This window comes from Medicago truncatula, chromosome 1 (genome assembly GCF_003473485.1).
Source record: "Medicago truncatula cultivar Jemalong A17 chromosome 1, MtrunA17r5.0-ANR, whole genome shotgun sequence".
Classification (NCBI taxonomy): Eukaryota; Viridiplantae; Streptophyta; class Magnoliopsida; order Fabales; family Fabaceae; genus Medicago; species Medicago truncatula.
In genome coordinates this window covers 14,480,359-14,497,131 of record NC_053042.1, presented here as the reverse complement: position 1 = coordinate 14,497,131, position 16,773 = coordinate 14,480,359, and the positions used below count along the sequence as shown (strand labels likewise).

The 16,773-nt window shown below is 32.4% G+C and overlaps 1 protein-coding gene and 1 long non-coding RNA gene across 2 annotated transcripts; one reads left to right on the top strand and one right to left on the bottom strand.

The window, feature by feature from the left end:
• Positions 1-7,184: 7,184 nt before the first annotated feature.
• Positions 7,185-10,612, top strand: LOC11420648 (chaperone protein dnaJ C76, chloroplastic). The gene is made up of 4 exons (XM_003589669.3): positions 7,185-7,600; positions 8,520-8,776; positions 9,017-9,197; positions 9,842-10,612. Exons 1-4 carry the CDS (start codon positions 7,214-7,216, stop codon positions 10,448-10,450), a joined length of 1,434 nt encoding a protein of 477 aa, XP_003589717.2. The 5' UTR covers positions 7,185-7,213; the 3' UTR covers positions 10,451-10,612.
• Positions 10,613-13,851: 3,239 nt separating this feature from the next.
• Positions 13,852-14,241, bottom strand: LOC120580020 (uncharacterized). The gene is made up of 3 exons (XR_005645640.1): positions 14,128-14,241; positions 13,982-14,038; positions 13,852-13,894 (listed from the first exon to the last, which is right to left on the bottom strand). It is a non-coding gene; the product is annotated as an uncharacterized lncRNA (long non-coding RNA).
• Positions 14,242-16,773: the final 2,532 nt, after the last annotated feature.

The window sequence follows — 16,773 nt, the reverse complement described above, 5'->3', positions numbered from 1 at the left end:
TCAAACAAATCTTTACTATTTGATATTTGTCTTAGAAAATAACAAGAAAATTTGAAGGTTTAGCAATGATGTTTGTTGAACAGTTTTATGTTTTATTTTAATTTTAAATTTAATCCAACGGCTAATAACTACGCAGCAGGAATGGCTGAAGCAAGTAACTGCAGTAACTAACTAACTACAGAGGCGGGAATAATATTTATTATACGGTACTTTTTTTTTAAACAATCTACAACAAATTTAACCTTTATTTTGCCCATGTAATAATTTTTTTTTTCAAATTTCCCCTAAAAAAAAGCTTTTTTTTCCTTCAAATTTAACTTTCACTTAATTATTTTTACCATTTTATTTTTCTTTACCAATTTTTTGTAGTGCCCGTTTTTCAGATGGTATATATAAATAAAATTAAACTATATGACTTTTTATTAATAGTATTATGATGATATGTTGCGAGTGAAATAGGCCACTACAAAAAAACAGTTGATTTTTTTGACAAGATTTTATTTAACATCCGAAAGAACTTCAAATTATCATAGTCCTCTTAATCTAACAAAATAAAAAATTCTAATTAAAACAGGGATCTTTTATGAAAACAAAAACATAAAAGGTTTCATGTAAATTTTAAGGACGTAGTGTATTTTTTATTTTGGGGAATTCATTCCATGTAAACTTTTTTTAGAGAATTTCTAAAATGAAAAGGTTTTATGAAGTATTTTATTAAAGTTAATTAAACATGAGTTCTACGGAAAAAAAATTAAGTATAGAGCATTTCAAATACCACCTAAAAACTAAGAATTAAAATTTCTTCATTACTCTATACAATGTGAATCTCAAATTGGTTAGCTGGTTTAAGTTGAACATGTAATATATATGAAGTCTGAAAAATTACCATGTAAAAAACAAAGATTCTAACCATGTAATTTTAGATTCTTCCTATTGGTGGTAATTGTAATCCAACCCATGAGTCATTTGAAATCATGTTGATGGCGACGACAAGGTCCTCCTAGACAAGCTTAAAGCTGATTGGAAAACCAATGATAAAAAAAAAAATTAGTATGATTTGAAAGCGAGAAACATACTCATCTCTGCCTCATGCGTAAATGAGTATCGCTCGATTTCACATTGTAAAACATCTAAAGTAGTGTGGGACACTTTCGAAACTTTTCACGAGGGTACCAAAGATGTCAAACAATCAAAGATTAATACACCCACTCAACAATATGAGTTGTTTCATATGGAAGAAGATGAAGCCATCTCTTCCATGCAAATGAGATTTACTCATGTAGTTAATAAGCTAGAAAACCCTAGTAAAACAATTTTGAACCAAGATTGCACCAATAGAGTTTTGAGGTGCATGACTAGGGAATGACAACCAACGGTAAACGCCATTAAGGAGTCTCAAAATATCAATACTTTATACATCACCACTCTATTTGGAAAGCTCAATGACCATGAACATGAAATCACATGGTTAAAAGTTAAGTGAGAAAAGTGTCAAGAAGAAGGAGAAAAGTCCACCATGTTAAAGGATTCTTCGTCCAAGGCGACCTCTTCGGTTCAAGAGGATAGTAACTTCGGTGAAGATTCACCTAGTAAAGAGAAAATGTGGTTGTTCGTGGGATGATACAACTACTATGTCCAAAAGAATGGTTTAAAACATAATGACAAAATTTTGATTAACTTTAGAAGGCTTCACACAAGGGAGGATAATTAGGGAAGGAGGAAAAAGTTCTAAATTGCTACTGGTGTAGAAACACCAGTCACATAAGGAATGAAGGTCCGAAACTAGCCAAAGCTAAAATAAAATCCAATTCAATTAGGAAATCAAGAGGAAAAAAAGCTCAGGGGTACGACGGCCTAGGACCCATTCTCATAGGGGGCAACAATTATTTTACACGGGAGTATATATATAAATACTTTTTTTAGAGGGGTTGTATATAACATAAATCGCAAAAAGGGCCCAACTATTTATCAGACCTCATTCGAATAGTCCTTAACCCTTTTTATTTTACAACTCAGTAGCATTTCATTTTCACAACCCACACTTTCACTTTCACACCCCCATCATTAGTAAGAACACTAAACTTAGAATTAAAACATAAAACGCATAAGCAACACGTAAAAAGAAAAATCTCTACTCATTTACAGAGACTATTATTTATTATTTTTAGTTTTAGGATGCTTTTTGGTGTTTCAAATTTAAGCTAACCTGAATTTGTATTTAGATTTCATAATATAATATGCCATTCATCAGGAAAGTTTCATGTTTGTGACACCAAATTTGCTCTTGTGTGATTTTTTATAAGTAATATATCACATTCTATTGACAAATGATAAAATGTTTCCATGTTACTGCATTTGAAGGAAGTGTATTTTTTACTATTATAAATTTATGGTGATAAATGATTATGAAGCTCTTTGAGAAATTTTAGAGGTAGTAAATCAGCTGAATTATCAAATCGGATAATAAAACTTATATAAAGCTTGCTATGTCTATATATCATTTTACGTAGCTTTGCTTGGTTTGGTTCGACCCCTCAAATTTTTTTATTTTTTTTTTTGTTATTCTTTTTTATGAATAATCTATAGAACAAAATTTATTTGACAGAGTGTTTTTTGGTGTGAACATAGTCAGGTTTTAAAATATCGTATTATGATATTATGGTGACTTAGGACGCAGTTGGAATGTCAACCGCCATGATCAGTGCATGTCTCATCCATCATTTATAAAAAAATGATATAATTATATAAAAGAGCTCTTTTCTCAAACTTAGTCTAAGACCTATAAAATGCTAGGGACGGGCTAGAAGAGCCTACATTGCTTGGGAGGATGTTGATACATCATCAACACTTAGTGACTCGAAAAACGATGAAGTCGCATACTTGTGTATCATATCACGGGTCACAAGAAAAAGCACAATGAGGCCACATGGTGTGTATGGTTAAAAAGGATGTGTATGCAACATTTCCAATTTCAAAATTTGGTAACATTAACCAAAACTACTGTACTAGACGCCTTAATTTGTTTTGCGAAATCAAAATTATCCTTAACTATGGTGTAAATATCAATTTATTTTAAATTACAAGAGTATTGATTTGTCAATACAATTTTGGACAGAGGGTGGAATTTCTCATTCTTGTATAAATTTTAAGCATGAGCAATACATATTTTCTTGAAGGTGAAATATCAAAGCTATATCTTCCCTTGAACTAATGGAGTTAATAAGTAAAGTAACATGAGGTGAAATGGACGTACAATATCTACCAATCAATTAGTGCAATTATAAACTTTATCTACCCACTTGTTTTTTATGAAGCCGTGAATGTGACATGTTCTATTTAAGAGACTAAAATTTCAATGCTATATCTACCCGAGTTAATGCAATTAATACTAAGTATCTCAGCCCACGGAAGTACCTTAATTTCTTGCACCTTCTTTTAGTTTGTTTTCTTTTTGTTCTCTGCCTTAGCTGTTCAAACTTGAACCCATCAAATAATTGGAATTGGCTTATAAATCATATTGGAACTTAAGAATATGACAAGTTAGTTTCACATTAGTTAGAATTGAACTAAATGAGTACACATGTCATAGTTGAATTGAAAAGAATATTAAAAATTGTTAAGCTGAACATCGAATACTAGATGAACAACCGATAATATTAATATATATAGTAGAAATTGATAAGTTAAATCTCAACTCCTCATTAATTTTGTGTGTGTGAGTTTTCAAGTTGCTATTGTCATTTCATCTATCTATAAAAAAATATTTGCACAAAAGGACTGATGGTATTAAAAAATGTGAATGATACACATAAATTGACTTAAAAATAAGGACCACAAACCGTGACAACATTTGTTCAACAAATACTAGATAAATTTTGTTATAATGATTAAAAATGAAATTTGAAAAAATTATAAGAGTCAAAAACTTATTTAATTCATTTACCAAGGAGAGTAGTACCCTATTTTCCTTAAAATTATGGATAATTCTTGTATAGTCACAACTATAAATTTAAATCATTCGAGCAAATACAAAAATGTACATTATTTAATCATTTCAATAAAATACTCATAAAATTTATATATTTCTTTAAAAAAAAAACAAAAAAGAATTTATATATTTTTTTACGAGTTATAAAATTGATCTTTTCTCTTTTCACCTTTTTTCATTTTCATTTGTGTGTATCTATATAATATAAATTTGTGGTTGTGACCTCGTAGGTCTTGTTCTAAAATTATTCATTTGTGAGACTTCGATTGTTACTTCAAGAACTGTGGTTAATTTATCCGATACCAATATTAATAATCACATCCATTGTATTCATTCATTCTCTCACCTACCGTTCTTTTGTTATCCCTACAAGACCCTTTAAAACCATATTACTACGAAAGTTTCATCCAATATTTCTAACAAACAACTCAACACCTCACCTCTTTGTCTTGATCAATATTCCAAGAAGAAAACTTAAACCACACCAATCCCTATATATATATATACTTCTAACGAGCCACAGCATCTAACCCTCTTGCATAAACTTTCTAAAACTATAAGCAAATAAATTACATTAATTCAAATTACATTCAGCAAATATTCTACAAACAAACGTCATCCATCTCATGAGGCTCTACCAGAGCTAACACCGCATTCTTTTGAGTCGGCACTGCGTTCTTGTCCTCCATAGGGTTCATACTTCTACCACCAGTAATGGAGGACTAGAAAGTGGTGTGAGCTCAAAAGAATGCAAAGGGTTAGCTAAAGGTAGAAGCAACAAAGAAGGGACATAGTGGAGATGGAAGAGGGGACCATTATTTAATACGACCTAAACCGCAAACGAAAATCTCACGAACACGAACCATTTCGAACAAAGGAGGGACGAAACACGCCAATCAATTTCAGCCCTTTATTTCATACCATCTCATCTCATAAGTGATTTCCGCTAAAGGTAGAAGCAACAATTTTTTTTGCAGAACAACATGTAAATAAAATATACTCAATATATTAAAAAAAATATTATGGAATTATAGGAAGTGTATTTAATTAAGATTTTAAAACTTTTTTACGAAGAAAAATTCTTGAGAATAAATCTTATGATATTCAATCAAGATATTTTGTCTTAATAAAAAAGAAATCAAGACATTTTGTAACTTAAAAAAGGTCTTATTTTATTCAAAAATATTATAATTTTAAAAGATTGTTTAGTAAATTGGATTTATATGGGATGTTTAAGATTTTATTAGCAAATTTTTAACATGAAAAGATCTTTAATGAAAACATCAAATAAAAGAGTGTGTTTTGAAATTTGTTTTCAAGGGCGTGTATCGAGAATATAATGAAATAAAATGTGTTATAATCATTTCTTTACAATGATTTTGTTAAAATTCATAGAGAACTTTGAAATATTATAAATTTATAGAGTCATTTTAAATCCTTTAAAATTGTATGATATAAATCATTTGAAATTCAAATTGTAAATCTTAACAGACTTTTCAATCTTAAAAGTAATTAAAACCTTGCAAATTCTTTTAAAACTTATAAGACTTTTTTAAAACAAAAATTATCTTTTAAAATTGCGATCCAATATTTAATTAGTTTTCGACCATTATCTTGACATCCAATTTAATCTCCGACGAATTACAATATAAATTACCTCTAGAAAAATAAAATAAAACCAGTTCTTGACATTTTTAAATGGAAGGCTAATTTGAATATTATTTCTTGTAAAAGATTATACTGAATCGTGAAAAAACTAAGAGATCAAATCGATTCCTAATTTTATATTTATATATTTATGATTTAGCTAACAACTACCCCCAGCTGTGAGGAACCCGCAAGCAGAAATTTCTGCTCATAACAGTCCAGATATGACAGTTAGCTTGAGCACGGAAGGAATTCTTCTATTCTCACGGATGTAGCAGCAGGTGCGGGCAGTTCCAGCACTGCCAGTCTCGCTGGCATCCACCGTCGCGAGGTAGAGTGAAGTGTAATATAGATGCAGCCTTCTCCAATCAATTCAACAAGACGGGCATTGGTATATGCATCCGAGATGAGGAGGGCACATTTATTTTGGCTCAATCAATCCCTATTTCCCCAAGGTGTCCAGTGGTAATGGGAGAAGCATTGGCTTTGTATAAAGCAATAGAATGGTTAAGTGACATGGCCTTTGATTCGGTGGATTTTTGTTCTGACTCCAAAACTATTACGGATGCTTTTAATCAGAACTGGTAGATGTCACGGAGACTGGTTATATTTTATTGGAATACCTACGATTGTTCACTTATCACTTTACAAACTCCAATGTAGAGTTCAGCACGCGACAAGCAAATGAGGCGGCTCATATCCTAGCAAGGGCTGCACATTTTTAGCTAGTCCCACCATTCATTATCATGTTCCTCGTTGTATTGAAAACGGCAAATTCTATGGTACACCCAATAAATTTGGGTGTATCGGTACACCAAATCGTAAAATTAATAATATTGTTTTATTGAAGAAAAATAATTATTTTCTATTATTTGACAACTAAGAAAATTAAATTTTATTTACCAAAAGCTTCGACGAAATAAAATTTAATTTTTAAGAATTTTTATTACTCATAACAATGAATATTGATTATTTTTTATGACAAAATATAAATTTTTTAATATGATCCTTATAAACAATGAAATGATGGTTTTTATTATGAAATGGTGTTTTCTAAAATATAAAAATATTGACAAATACCTTTTTATTTCATTAAAGTGATCGTTAATTTATAAATTTTGTGAAACAAGAGTACCGGTACACTCAAAATTGTGAGTGTACCATAGAAGTTCCCTTTGAAAACGTTATTATTAATGAAATGATATAAATACATTTCTTTCAAAAAAATGAATAGAAGACAAGCGGGTAACAAGCTCTAGATTTTTTGGATAGAAAAATAAATTATTTTGTTTGTAAAATTGAGAATTTTCCAATTCCAAAATAGTGTGAAGTGATATCCCCAATGAACAAAAAAAATAAAAAAAATATCCCCAATGAACAAGTACTCCTCATTCCTCAAACAAAAATATCTTTGTGCTATGTTACGTCACTGTGAGGAAGAGTTAGATTTTTTTGACCAATAGAAAAAGTTAAAAAAGAAACCAAAATATCTTGCATGGTTGTTGTGTTTGTGGGACATCACATGATATATATACAAAACAAGCAATGCTTTATGAAATTCTCTAACGTACGTATACGATGATGTCTTATCCTCTTGCTGCCACACCTTGTTCTCAAACTAAAACCATAAACATGGCTACTGTTACATCTACATCTCTTCCTTTATTCACTCCAAAAACCTCAAATTTCCATAACAAGTCTTGTTTTTCTAAATCTAATTTCTCTACTCTCAAATGTAAAGCATCATCATCAAGTTTTTCAGCATCCATGTTGGATTTTGACTTGTATGATCTTCTAGGAATTGATAGTTCATGTGATCAGTCACAGATCAAGACGGCGTATCGATCTCTTCAGAAACGATGTCATCCTGATATTGCTGGTCCTTCTGGTCATGATATGGCTATCATTCTTAATGATGCTTATGCTATTCTTTCGGATCCATTTGCTCGTTTTGCCTATGATAAGGTTAATTAATTTCTCTTATTTCCTTTCTTTTTAGTTTATAATTGTGGAGAATAATTAAGTTCAATCTATTACTCATTTCATGTATGGTTTGATGTACTTCAATTGCGGCCTAATATAAATGTTTTAAAGTTCACTGTCACTGCTGTCAAGATCGCTTCACATATACCGTAAGATTGTTCAATTTTCCGATCTATCATTCGTCCAGAATTGGGTTTTGCTGAAATCGTGAGATCGTACGGTCTCAAAGGATTTATATGCAGTCTGGTATAGCAACCGCAGTTGCGACTAAAACAGCCGTGATTACTTGTATTTCACGGCAATATTATGATTTACAGTGTAACTACAACAGCGATCACAATTTAGAACCAAATTTGTGCTTTTGTTAAGTTTTTGTATCCATTCAAGTTTCTATTTTAAGATTATAAGGTAGTACTAGTTTTGTACTCATGAGATTAATATGTATGAGAGTAATGTTATTTAATATAATAATTTGTACAATTGGCAGTGAAAAGAGCAAGTAAAAACAGAAATTAAAAAACAGAAAAAAGTAACAGATCAATTTCTATACAGAATCAATATTTGTACAAAAGCTGTAGTTTTAGGACTATCTATGCACTCATAATCAATCTTTTTACACAATCATTCGATCAGATATCATTATTCAAATGTTTATAACAAAATAACATTATGGTGGTGAGAACTGATTAGATGACTATGTAGAAGAGTCTGGTCAGATGGATCGATTTAAGAGGGAAAGTTCTCGCACGACTCAAATCCAAGACATTGGTTAAGAGATTAATAAAACTCAATTCTGCTTGTAACTAAGAATTAAGTTTGAAAAAATTATAAGGTGTTGCCTTTAATTGAATGCTTATTTGTTTGGGTTTGGTTGCTTATAGTATGACAAAATGTGGTGCAGGAGCATGCAAAGATCACAGAATTCAAAGGCTTCACTGGAAGACCATTGTATTCAGTATGGTGTGGTTCACAAAGTGAACAGAGAGCTATATTCGTTGACGAAGTAAAATGTGTTGGATGCCTAAAATGCGCTTTGTTAGCTGAAAAGACTTTTGCTATAGAATCAGTTTATGGAAGAGCAAGGGTTGTTTCTCAGTGGGCTGATTCTGAACCCCAAATTGATGAGGCAATTCAAGCTTGTCCTGTCAACTGCATTTCGTAAGTGCGCGTGCGTCTGTGTATAAACCATTATGTATTTGGCTTCATATCTTGTGAGTTACTTAAATTTTGGTCGTGTAGCGCTCTTTCATATTTCTGAGAATTGCAGTCAATACGGCCTCAATTGCTGTCACATAGACACAAAATCTTTTTATATTGCAACCTTGTATATGCATTGAATAATTGATTGTTTTTTTTACATCTAATGAAACATCATTTTTCTGATTTTGAACAAACTAGAGTTGTTGAGAGATCCAACCTTGCTGCTTTAGAGTTCTTGATGTCGAAGCAGCCACGTGGCAATGTAAGAGTAGGTGCAAGTCATACAGCAGGTGCTCGTGTCTCTAACATATTTGTAGATGTGGAGAGGTTTCAGACTAGATTTCAAGAGACAATGCAAAAAGCTACCAAGTATTCTCAGGTTAGTGAATGTTTGGATTCACTTTTGGGAGATTCAAAAGTGATTATGAAAACTTAACATTGATTTTAGTATGTTTGAAGGCTCTCGATTAAAATTGGATTTGCTTTAAAGTTGATTCTAACTTGAAGCTATAAGATTTTTAGCTTTTGCCTTCAAAGTTCGAACGTGTTTTTTATATTCAAATGTATTGTTCAACTCACTTTTACGATAATGTATCTCGATCTCAGCATAAATCATTTCACCATAAACTCGCTTTTAACTCAAACACTTTCACATTGGACCACTCTTTTATGCTTAGGCTTTGTTTGGATAAACAACTTAAATAAATGCTTATAGTATAAAGACTTATCATATAAGTGCTTATATGTAAGTTATTTCTAAAACAACAGATAAAAAGTAAGTCAGTTTTCATATAAGCTATAAAGAGTAGTCATAAGTTATCCTAAAGAGCTTATGGAAATAAGCTGAAAGCAATTTATATTCATGCATAGATTGTTTTCATAAGCTCAATCTCCGATACAGTCTCACAAATGTTTATGCTAGTAGATAAGTTCACATAATCTAATCCAAACAAGCCCTTAATCTTTAAAGTTTGTATTCATCGTTATTTCAATGTGAATTAACAAAAGAACATCTCTTTTCAGGAAACAGACCTCCAAAGAGAATCAAGAATGTCAGCAATTCAAGCAATAAGATCAATTTCCAATTGGTTATATTGGCAACCAAATAGAGCAAGTGATAACAAAAGCATGACAAAAGTTGCGCAAAAATTACTACCTGATCCAAATCTTAGTAAGCTAAGAGATGCAGCTGCAAAGAGAAAATTAAAAGATACACAAAAAACCAAACATAAAACCCCCATAAATTCCATTCATCCTGAGGAATATTGGACTCCATCAACTGTTGTTCTTCCTTCTTCAACTAGTACTACTGCTACACCGCCAATTGAGAAGCCTACATTTGCTAAAGGAAAGAAACAAAGAAAAAGAAGTGATGTTGAAACATATGAGAATGAAAATAGTCCAATTAGATGGGGATTGCCAGTGGTTACTTCATTGTTTGGTATGGCTGCAGTTAGGTTACATGAAGTTGGATCATCAACAGTTGAGTTGAAAGAGCATTGGGGAGGTTCTTTAGCTTTGGAAATTGTTAACAGCTCTTGGCTGCAATATATATTGGTAGCAGCTACATGGTATGTGATTGGAAGGGTTGCTGTAGAATTTGTGGCCAACATTGGAAATAGAAATCGATAGATGTATATAATAATATATGGTTAAAGTGTAATTAGAATCTACGTAATTAGAATATAGAATAGATACATGTAATATGAAGTTAGGTTTATGAAGAAACAAATCAATCACAACATATGATGTAATTATAAGTTCTTAAAGTATATACTTATTCTGAAACTTAAGTCATATTACTTCCAGTATTTTGAATCACAGCCCTGAGGATTATGATACAATTGAATCCATTCTGCGACCCAAACAGTTTGCAATAACACTTACGGTTATTGTTTATCTCTCTAATATGATCAAGACGGATGATGGAATGAGACTCAACATCCCAATCGAGGGACATCATCGACATTTTCTATAAATAGATGCATAAACATGATTGATTAATTTGAGGGGCTTTGTGTTGGGCTGCATTAGGTGACGGGATATCAGGGATCATTATTGGAGGTGGAGGGATAGAGTTCCCACCTCGAATCCAAAATGGATCCCAAACTGGTATGTTGGTTCCCGTTCCAATTTTCCGTCTGAATCCGCTTTGCAGTACTGGTTTAACACTCCAAATACTCCGCCAAATGAAACATGGGTTGTGTCCCGTGCCTGCAGCAAAATAATCACTATTGGGGAAGTATCTAGCTTTGAGTAGTCTAGTGATTAAAGATCCAGGTTACGTGAGTATCTTCCACGTCTGCTTCCTTAACATTGCCATATTAAAGGCTTTGAGACTTTTGAAACCCATGCCTCCGAACCCTTTTGCAACTCTGAGTCGCTCCCACGACAACCAATGCATACCTCTTATGTTTCCATTACAATGTCCCCAACAAAATGTGTTAAACATCTTTTCAATTCCATTTATTAGAGAATTCAGTAGAGCAAGAAGGTACTGATCAAATAAGAGGGAATAGATTATAGTGCCAACTTTATCGGTACCTCTCATCCTGCTTACGAGAGACAGTAGCTGCTCCATGAATTAATTTTGTTCCAAATCCGATCTTTTCTGCTGCAGAATGTCTCTGACTTTTGAAAATTAATAGCTTGACCAGATGTCGCTTCGTATGAGGCTAGGATATTTTTCATGACATTTTCTTCACTAGCAGAGCCTTTGAAGAACAAAAAACAGTCATCAGCAAAGAGTAGGTGAGAAAATCGGTGCATTGGTGTGAATCCTAATACCATGCAGAATTCCTTGCCCTTATAATCGGTGCATTGTCTTCTTCTGATGAGCCTTCTCCTACGTGATATTCCACCATCTTAATTTCACTCAGATCAACATATGCGTACCACATGACTTCATTGTAGATCACAATTTCTATGTTCTCGCGGATTTTCTTGATTGTGAATGATCCGTCCCAGCCTTTCCTTCCTTGACATCCATTTTTCTGGTGTAGTCTTCACCATTCTTCTCCTGATTTGCACGTGGCGATTTTTTGCATTCATGGGAACTATAAGGATTGACTTCCTTCACTGCATGGCATTCAGTACCGGCATCTTGCCTAATGTTCTCCTGTGAAAGATGTGTATTAAGTATTTACCTTTTGACATGAGCACAATCTCGTTGTTCTCCAAGTTTATTCGAGCTTTTCCGATAGCTAGGAAATGTCTGCCTAAGGTCATTGGACACTCAGCCATGTCCATTACCACTATGTCCACCAAGAATTTGAAATTCTCCACCTCGACTTGTAAAATAAACATCGCTACTTCTGGGTTTAGACATTGTTCCATCAGCTACTCCCACAAGCTTTTCAGATGGTGTCATCCTTAGTCCTTTGATTATTTTTGAATGTTCCTATCGGAAAAAATATGAATTCTACATGTGAGTTAACTTAAAATGAAGGACCAAAAGTGAAAATAGAAAAATTTTGAGACTAAAAGTCGAAAAGAAACTTAGAGGATTAAAACGAAAAGTTGTTATATTTATAAGTACTAAAAACATATTTAACCCTTTTATTAACAAAAAATTGAAAAACGTTGGTTCCTGCAATCTTTTCTCAGATAGAGGTTCTCGCGATTTTCACTGAAGGTTTGTTTTGTTTCTGGTTGTCTTCATCAAAACTGTCAAAGAGTTATTTTATTCCGTTGTAGTACCGTAAGGGTCAATTTGTTAAAGAAACTGGATTGATTATATGGTTCAAAATAGAAGAAGATGAAATCGGAATGGGTGTTCATGGAGTTTGGTGAAGAAGAAATAGACATGGTGGTGATGGTGAATTTTAAATGTTTCACGATAACCCAATCCCTCTTTGTAGAGGAATTTTTTTATTAAATCTTTTTAAATAATAAATTTTATGCAAAATTCAAGAATTTTTTTTTTGTTTTTGTGATGACAAACCGGACCTTACATATTATTATATATTGTCCATACCACAGAACCGTAACACTAAGTTTTAATCTAATTAAAGAAGTGTTTATTTTTTTTCTCATGTTCAACGGTTGAATATCAATAAACCACTAAGCATTTAAATAAAATGCCGTAAATAAGTAAAAAATCCAACCAGTTGCTCAGGAGTAAAAAAATTGATCACTACCACTTCGTACACTACCTACCGTTGATGTAGGAAGTGTTCATGAGTTACAAATCGTTTACTTATTAACCATTTAAATATAGGGAAATGCTGGAGTGCACGACATAACAGTCGTGTAAATCACACGAGTGATGATATGGCAACAAATTAATGTTTAATCTTTTTTACTTCAAAAAAAAAGAAAATTATTGTTTGACTTTTTAATTTAAGAAAACAAAACAGTGTTCTCTTTCTCAGAACCACCGTGCTCAACGTTCCCAATCCGAACTTTAATCCATCAAACACTGTTTAGGATTGCAGCAGATGAAATCAAGAAAAAGGGTTATAATTTTTCTCAATCCAAACTCATCTTTCTCAATTCAAGAATGAAATTGAGGAAAAATTTTAAGGTTTGCTTAAATTCCACTTTTATTCTATTTCAATTACTACATACAAAAGTTTGAGTATTGATTTCTTGTTACCTTCCTAGTACTCCATCAGTTTCTCTCTCTTTGATTTTTTATATATTTTCTGAGTTTTTGCATTGTATTTGATTCTAAACGGTGTTGAATTTGTTGTTGGTTTTAGATGTGGCCAAACCTTATTCAAAAATTGGAGGACTTTATGTCATCGAAACTATGTTTCTGAACTTACATGAACCAGTTAACCAGTTAAAGGTCAGATTTTGTTTTCTTAATTTGTTCTATCATATTCTGACCGTTTTCTTTCATATTCCTAAGCCTTTCAGCATTGCATTGGTAATGTTTGAAGGAAAAGTCTGCATTGCTTGCAGCTTTAATTAGTAGTTATAAGAAAAGAAAACAAGTGTGTATATCAAACTGAATTTCTAATTATTGAAAGCACTTATATGCTATAAGCACTTAAATAGAAATGCCTTATTTTCCTGGGGTCTTCATTCATGTCCTTATTATGATGGTTTATCAATCATATGGTGTTGTGCCTACAAAAAACACATAAATGTAAGAATTGGTGATTTATATTAAATCTTGACTATATCAGTAGGAGAAAGAAAAAAAGGAACCAATACCTTTAAAAGTTATGAACATGTAATATTATGATTTATGCTTTCAGAATAATATGGGACCTGTTAAACAAATATATTGAATCAGAAACTTCCATAATATGAATATAAATGTTCAACAAAAAGTAAAGAGTACTTTTATTTATTTGGACCTGATTTACTTCAACAAAATATTTTTGATTTGGATTGAAGGGAGCTAAATTTGCTTGAATTCTCTATTGTGTGTCAATCCCATCAATGATCTGAGATGTAGAAAACTCAGCTTTTTCAGTTTCTTGAAGTCTAGAAAGACACAGACCCTGCCACAACAAATATAAAATTAGACATACATGCTATTACATTTAACTAGAGAAAATAAACTTGTAAATTTTCAAGGTCACCTCTTCTTGGCTGAGATAACTGTTACTCTTTTTGTTTCTATTTTGTGTTTTCTTTCTTAAAACTTTCTTCTGCACAATTTGATCAACTTTAGAAGCCTTCCTTTTTGAGGGAGGACGCCTTTACTTCGAGTTGCTGTAGGATCAACAATTTTAGCCATCTGATTTTGAACTAAACCGTCTTCTTCTATAATGACAGAAGAACTTCCTTCACAGTTTAAATCAATTTTCAATTCGTTGATCCGATTCATCACTTTCAATAAATCATCTTCAGTATGTATCCCCATAGAAACAACTTCGTAAAAGGCATCACATGCTTTACCAACTAGTTGCAATTCAACATTTCCGGCTAAATGATCAAACCCACATTTAATAAGTGTGTGTCTCCACTTAATATCATTCCTCCACCTTGACAAAATATAACAAGACGACACTGACTCAGTTTTACCTGTGAGCTGAAGAACACAAAGGATGTGTCTGCATAAAATGCCTTTAAACTCAAATAAGCAGCAAGCACATTGTATTTCGAAGTCTTTCTCATTGAACAGCCAAGAAAAGGTTTCCGTATCCTCATTCGACAATAGGGCACAACCTAACAAAACTGATTGACTGTGATGATTGACTCCAACAAAAGGGGCAAAAGGCATGTCATATTTATTTGTTAAATAAGTGGTATCAAAAGTTATGATTTCACCAAAATACTCATAAGTAGCCCTACTTCTCGCATCTACCCAGAATACATTTCGCAAACGACTTTTGTCATCCACATCCATCACATAATAAAATTGACTATTTTTCATTTGCATTATGACAAAATAGTTTTGAATAGCTTCAACATCTCCTATCCCAAGTCGAAGTCGTCTTACTTTGTCTATGTAATTTCTACAATCTTTTTCTCCAAAAGTAAGATTATCATATCCATTTGCATCAACAACCATATATCGGAAATTTCTGCTTACATTAATACCAGCTTGATCATTAATATCTAACCTCCTTTTTGTATGAGGATCCAAATTCTTATTGCATCTAAAATATATAGATTTTGTTGGGCTTAATTCATGACTATGCTCAAGAGCAACTTTTGTAATTGCAATTTTTTCATCTAAAGACTGACACATATTTACTCTAGCCATACATTGTGCTCTTATGATAGGATTTGGTTTCAAAAGGTTCTTTGTGTTACTCACATAGCTTCTTGCACAAGTACATCCTAGAGTAAAGTATTTTTTTTCCATCCTTTGCATTTTTTGAATTGATTTTAACAGTTCCAAAACCCATACATCTAGCATAGCTCTTATAATATTTGGTAACTTCTTCTTCAGAATTAAATGTCATCCCAATCCTAGATTCTTCATCTGCTTGAACAATATTTGCTTCTAAATTTTCATCACTATTTTCATTTAGGTGATCAACCTCCTCTTGGACAGAAGAAGTAGATCCCGTCTCCACTAATGCAGAAAATTTTACAAAACACAAACTTAAACTAATCAACTAAATTAACAAGTGGATATAACATGATTTCTATATATCTAACTAAATAAAATAGAAGACAAAAAAAAAAAAAAAAGCCAAATTATTCCTACTTACTTGTGGAATTGAATGTTGAAACAGGGGAATCAAAGTAAGGTGATGTTTGAGGAGGGAGATGCAGCGATGCAGTTATCGTTGTGCGGCGAGAATCGTGGCGGTGAATGCAACATCGGCGATGGTAGAGCAGACAACAACGGCGACGAAACGACAAAGGCTTGTAGACTTGGTGGTGAGATCAACCAATTAGTGGCAGTTAAATTGCATTTGGCGCTGCAAACATGGGAGTGATTTCAGTTGCTTTTTTTATTTTATACAAAATAAATAATAATAAAAAATAAAATAAGAGAGTGTGCGTGACTTTTCCACTGAGCACGTGAGTCGTGTATTGTCGTGCGTTTTAAATGTCGTGTGAAATAGCAATGCTCTTAAATATAAGCTACTTTTTTATAGCCCCTTCAACTCTCCTTTGCTTGCCAAAGTTTCGATGTGGGACTTCAAGCATTTGTATTAAAAAAAACACTACTTGGATGTTGGATTTCTTTATAGATTCAATATTTGCACCAAACATGTAGAGACTTCCTAGGACTATCTATACACTCATAATAAACAACTTTTTAACACAGTCATCTATACAAATGTTTATGACAAAACAAAATAACATTGTGGTAAGAGAAGAGTCACACTCTGAATGTTGGAAAAAGTATAAGAAATAAGGTACATGAGCATGCAAAGACCTATATATCTTCAGTTTAATGTGGTTCAGAAAGTGAGTAGAGGGTCATATTTGTTGATGAAATTAAATGTGTTTTTTTTCCATAGAATCAGTTTATGGAAGAGCAAGGGTTGTTTCTCGATCGGTCGGCTGATTCTGAAACAAAAATTGATGAGGCA

Bases quoted from the DNA above. Each gene is read 5' to 3' on its own strand.
- LOC11420648 (XM_003589669.3), top strand. From the start codon at position 7,214: ATGATGTCTTATCCTCTTGCTGCCACACCTTGTTCTCAAACTAAAACC. The intron at 7,601-8,519 runs GTTAATTAATTT...AATGTGGTGCAG, and splicing joins CTCGTTTTGCCTATGATAAG to GAGCATGCAAAGATCACAGA. The intron at 9,198-9,841 runs GTTAGTGAATGT...ATCTCTTTTCAG, and splicing joins AAGCTACCAAGTATTCTCAG to GAAACAGACCTCCAAAGAGA.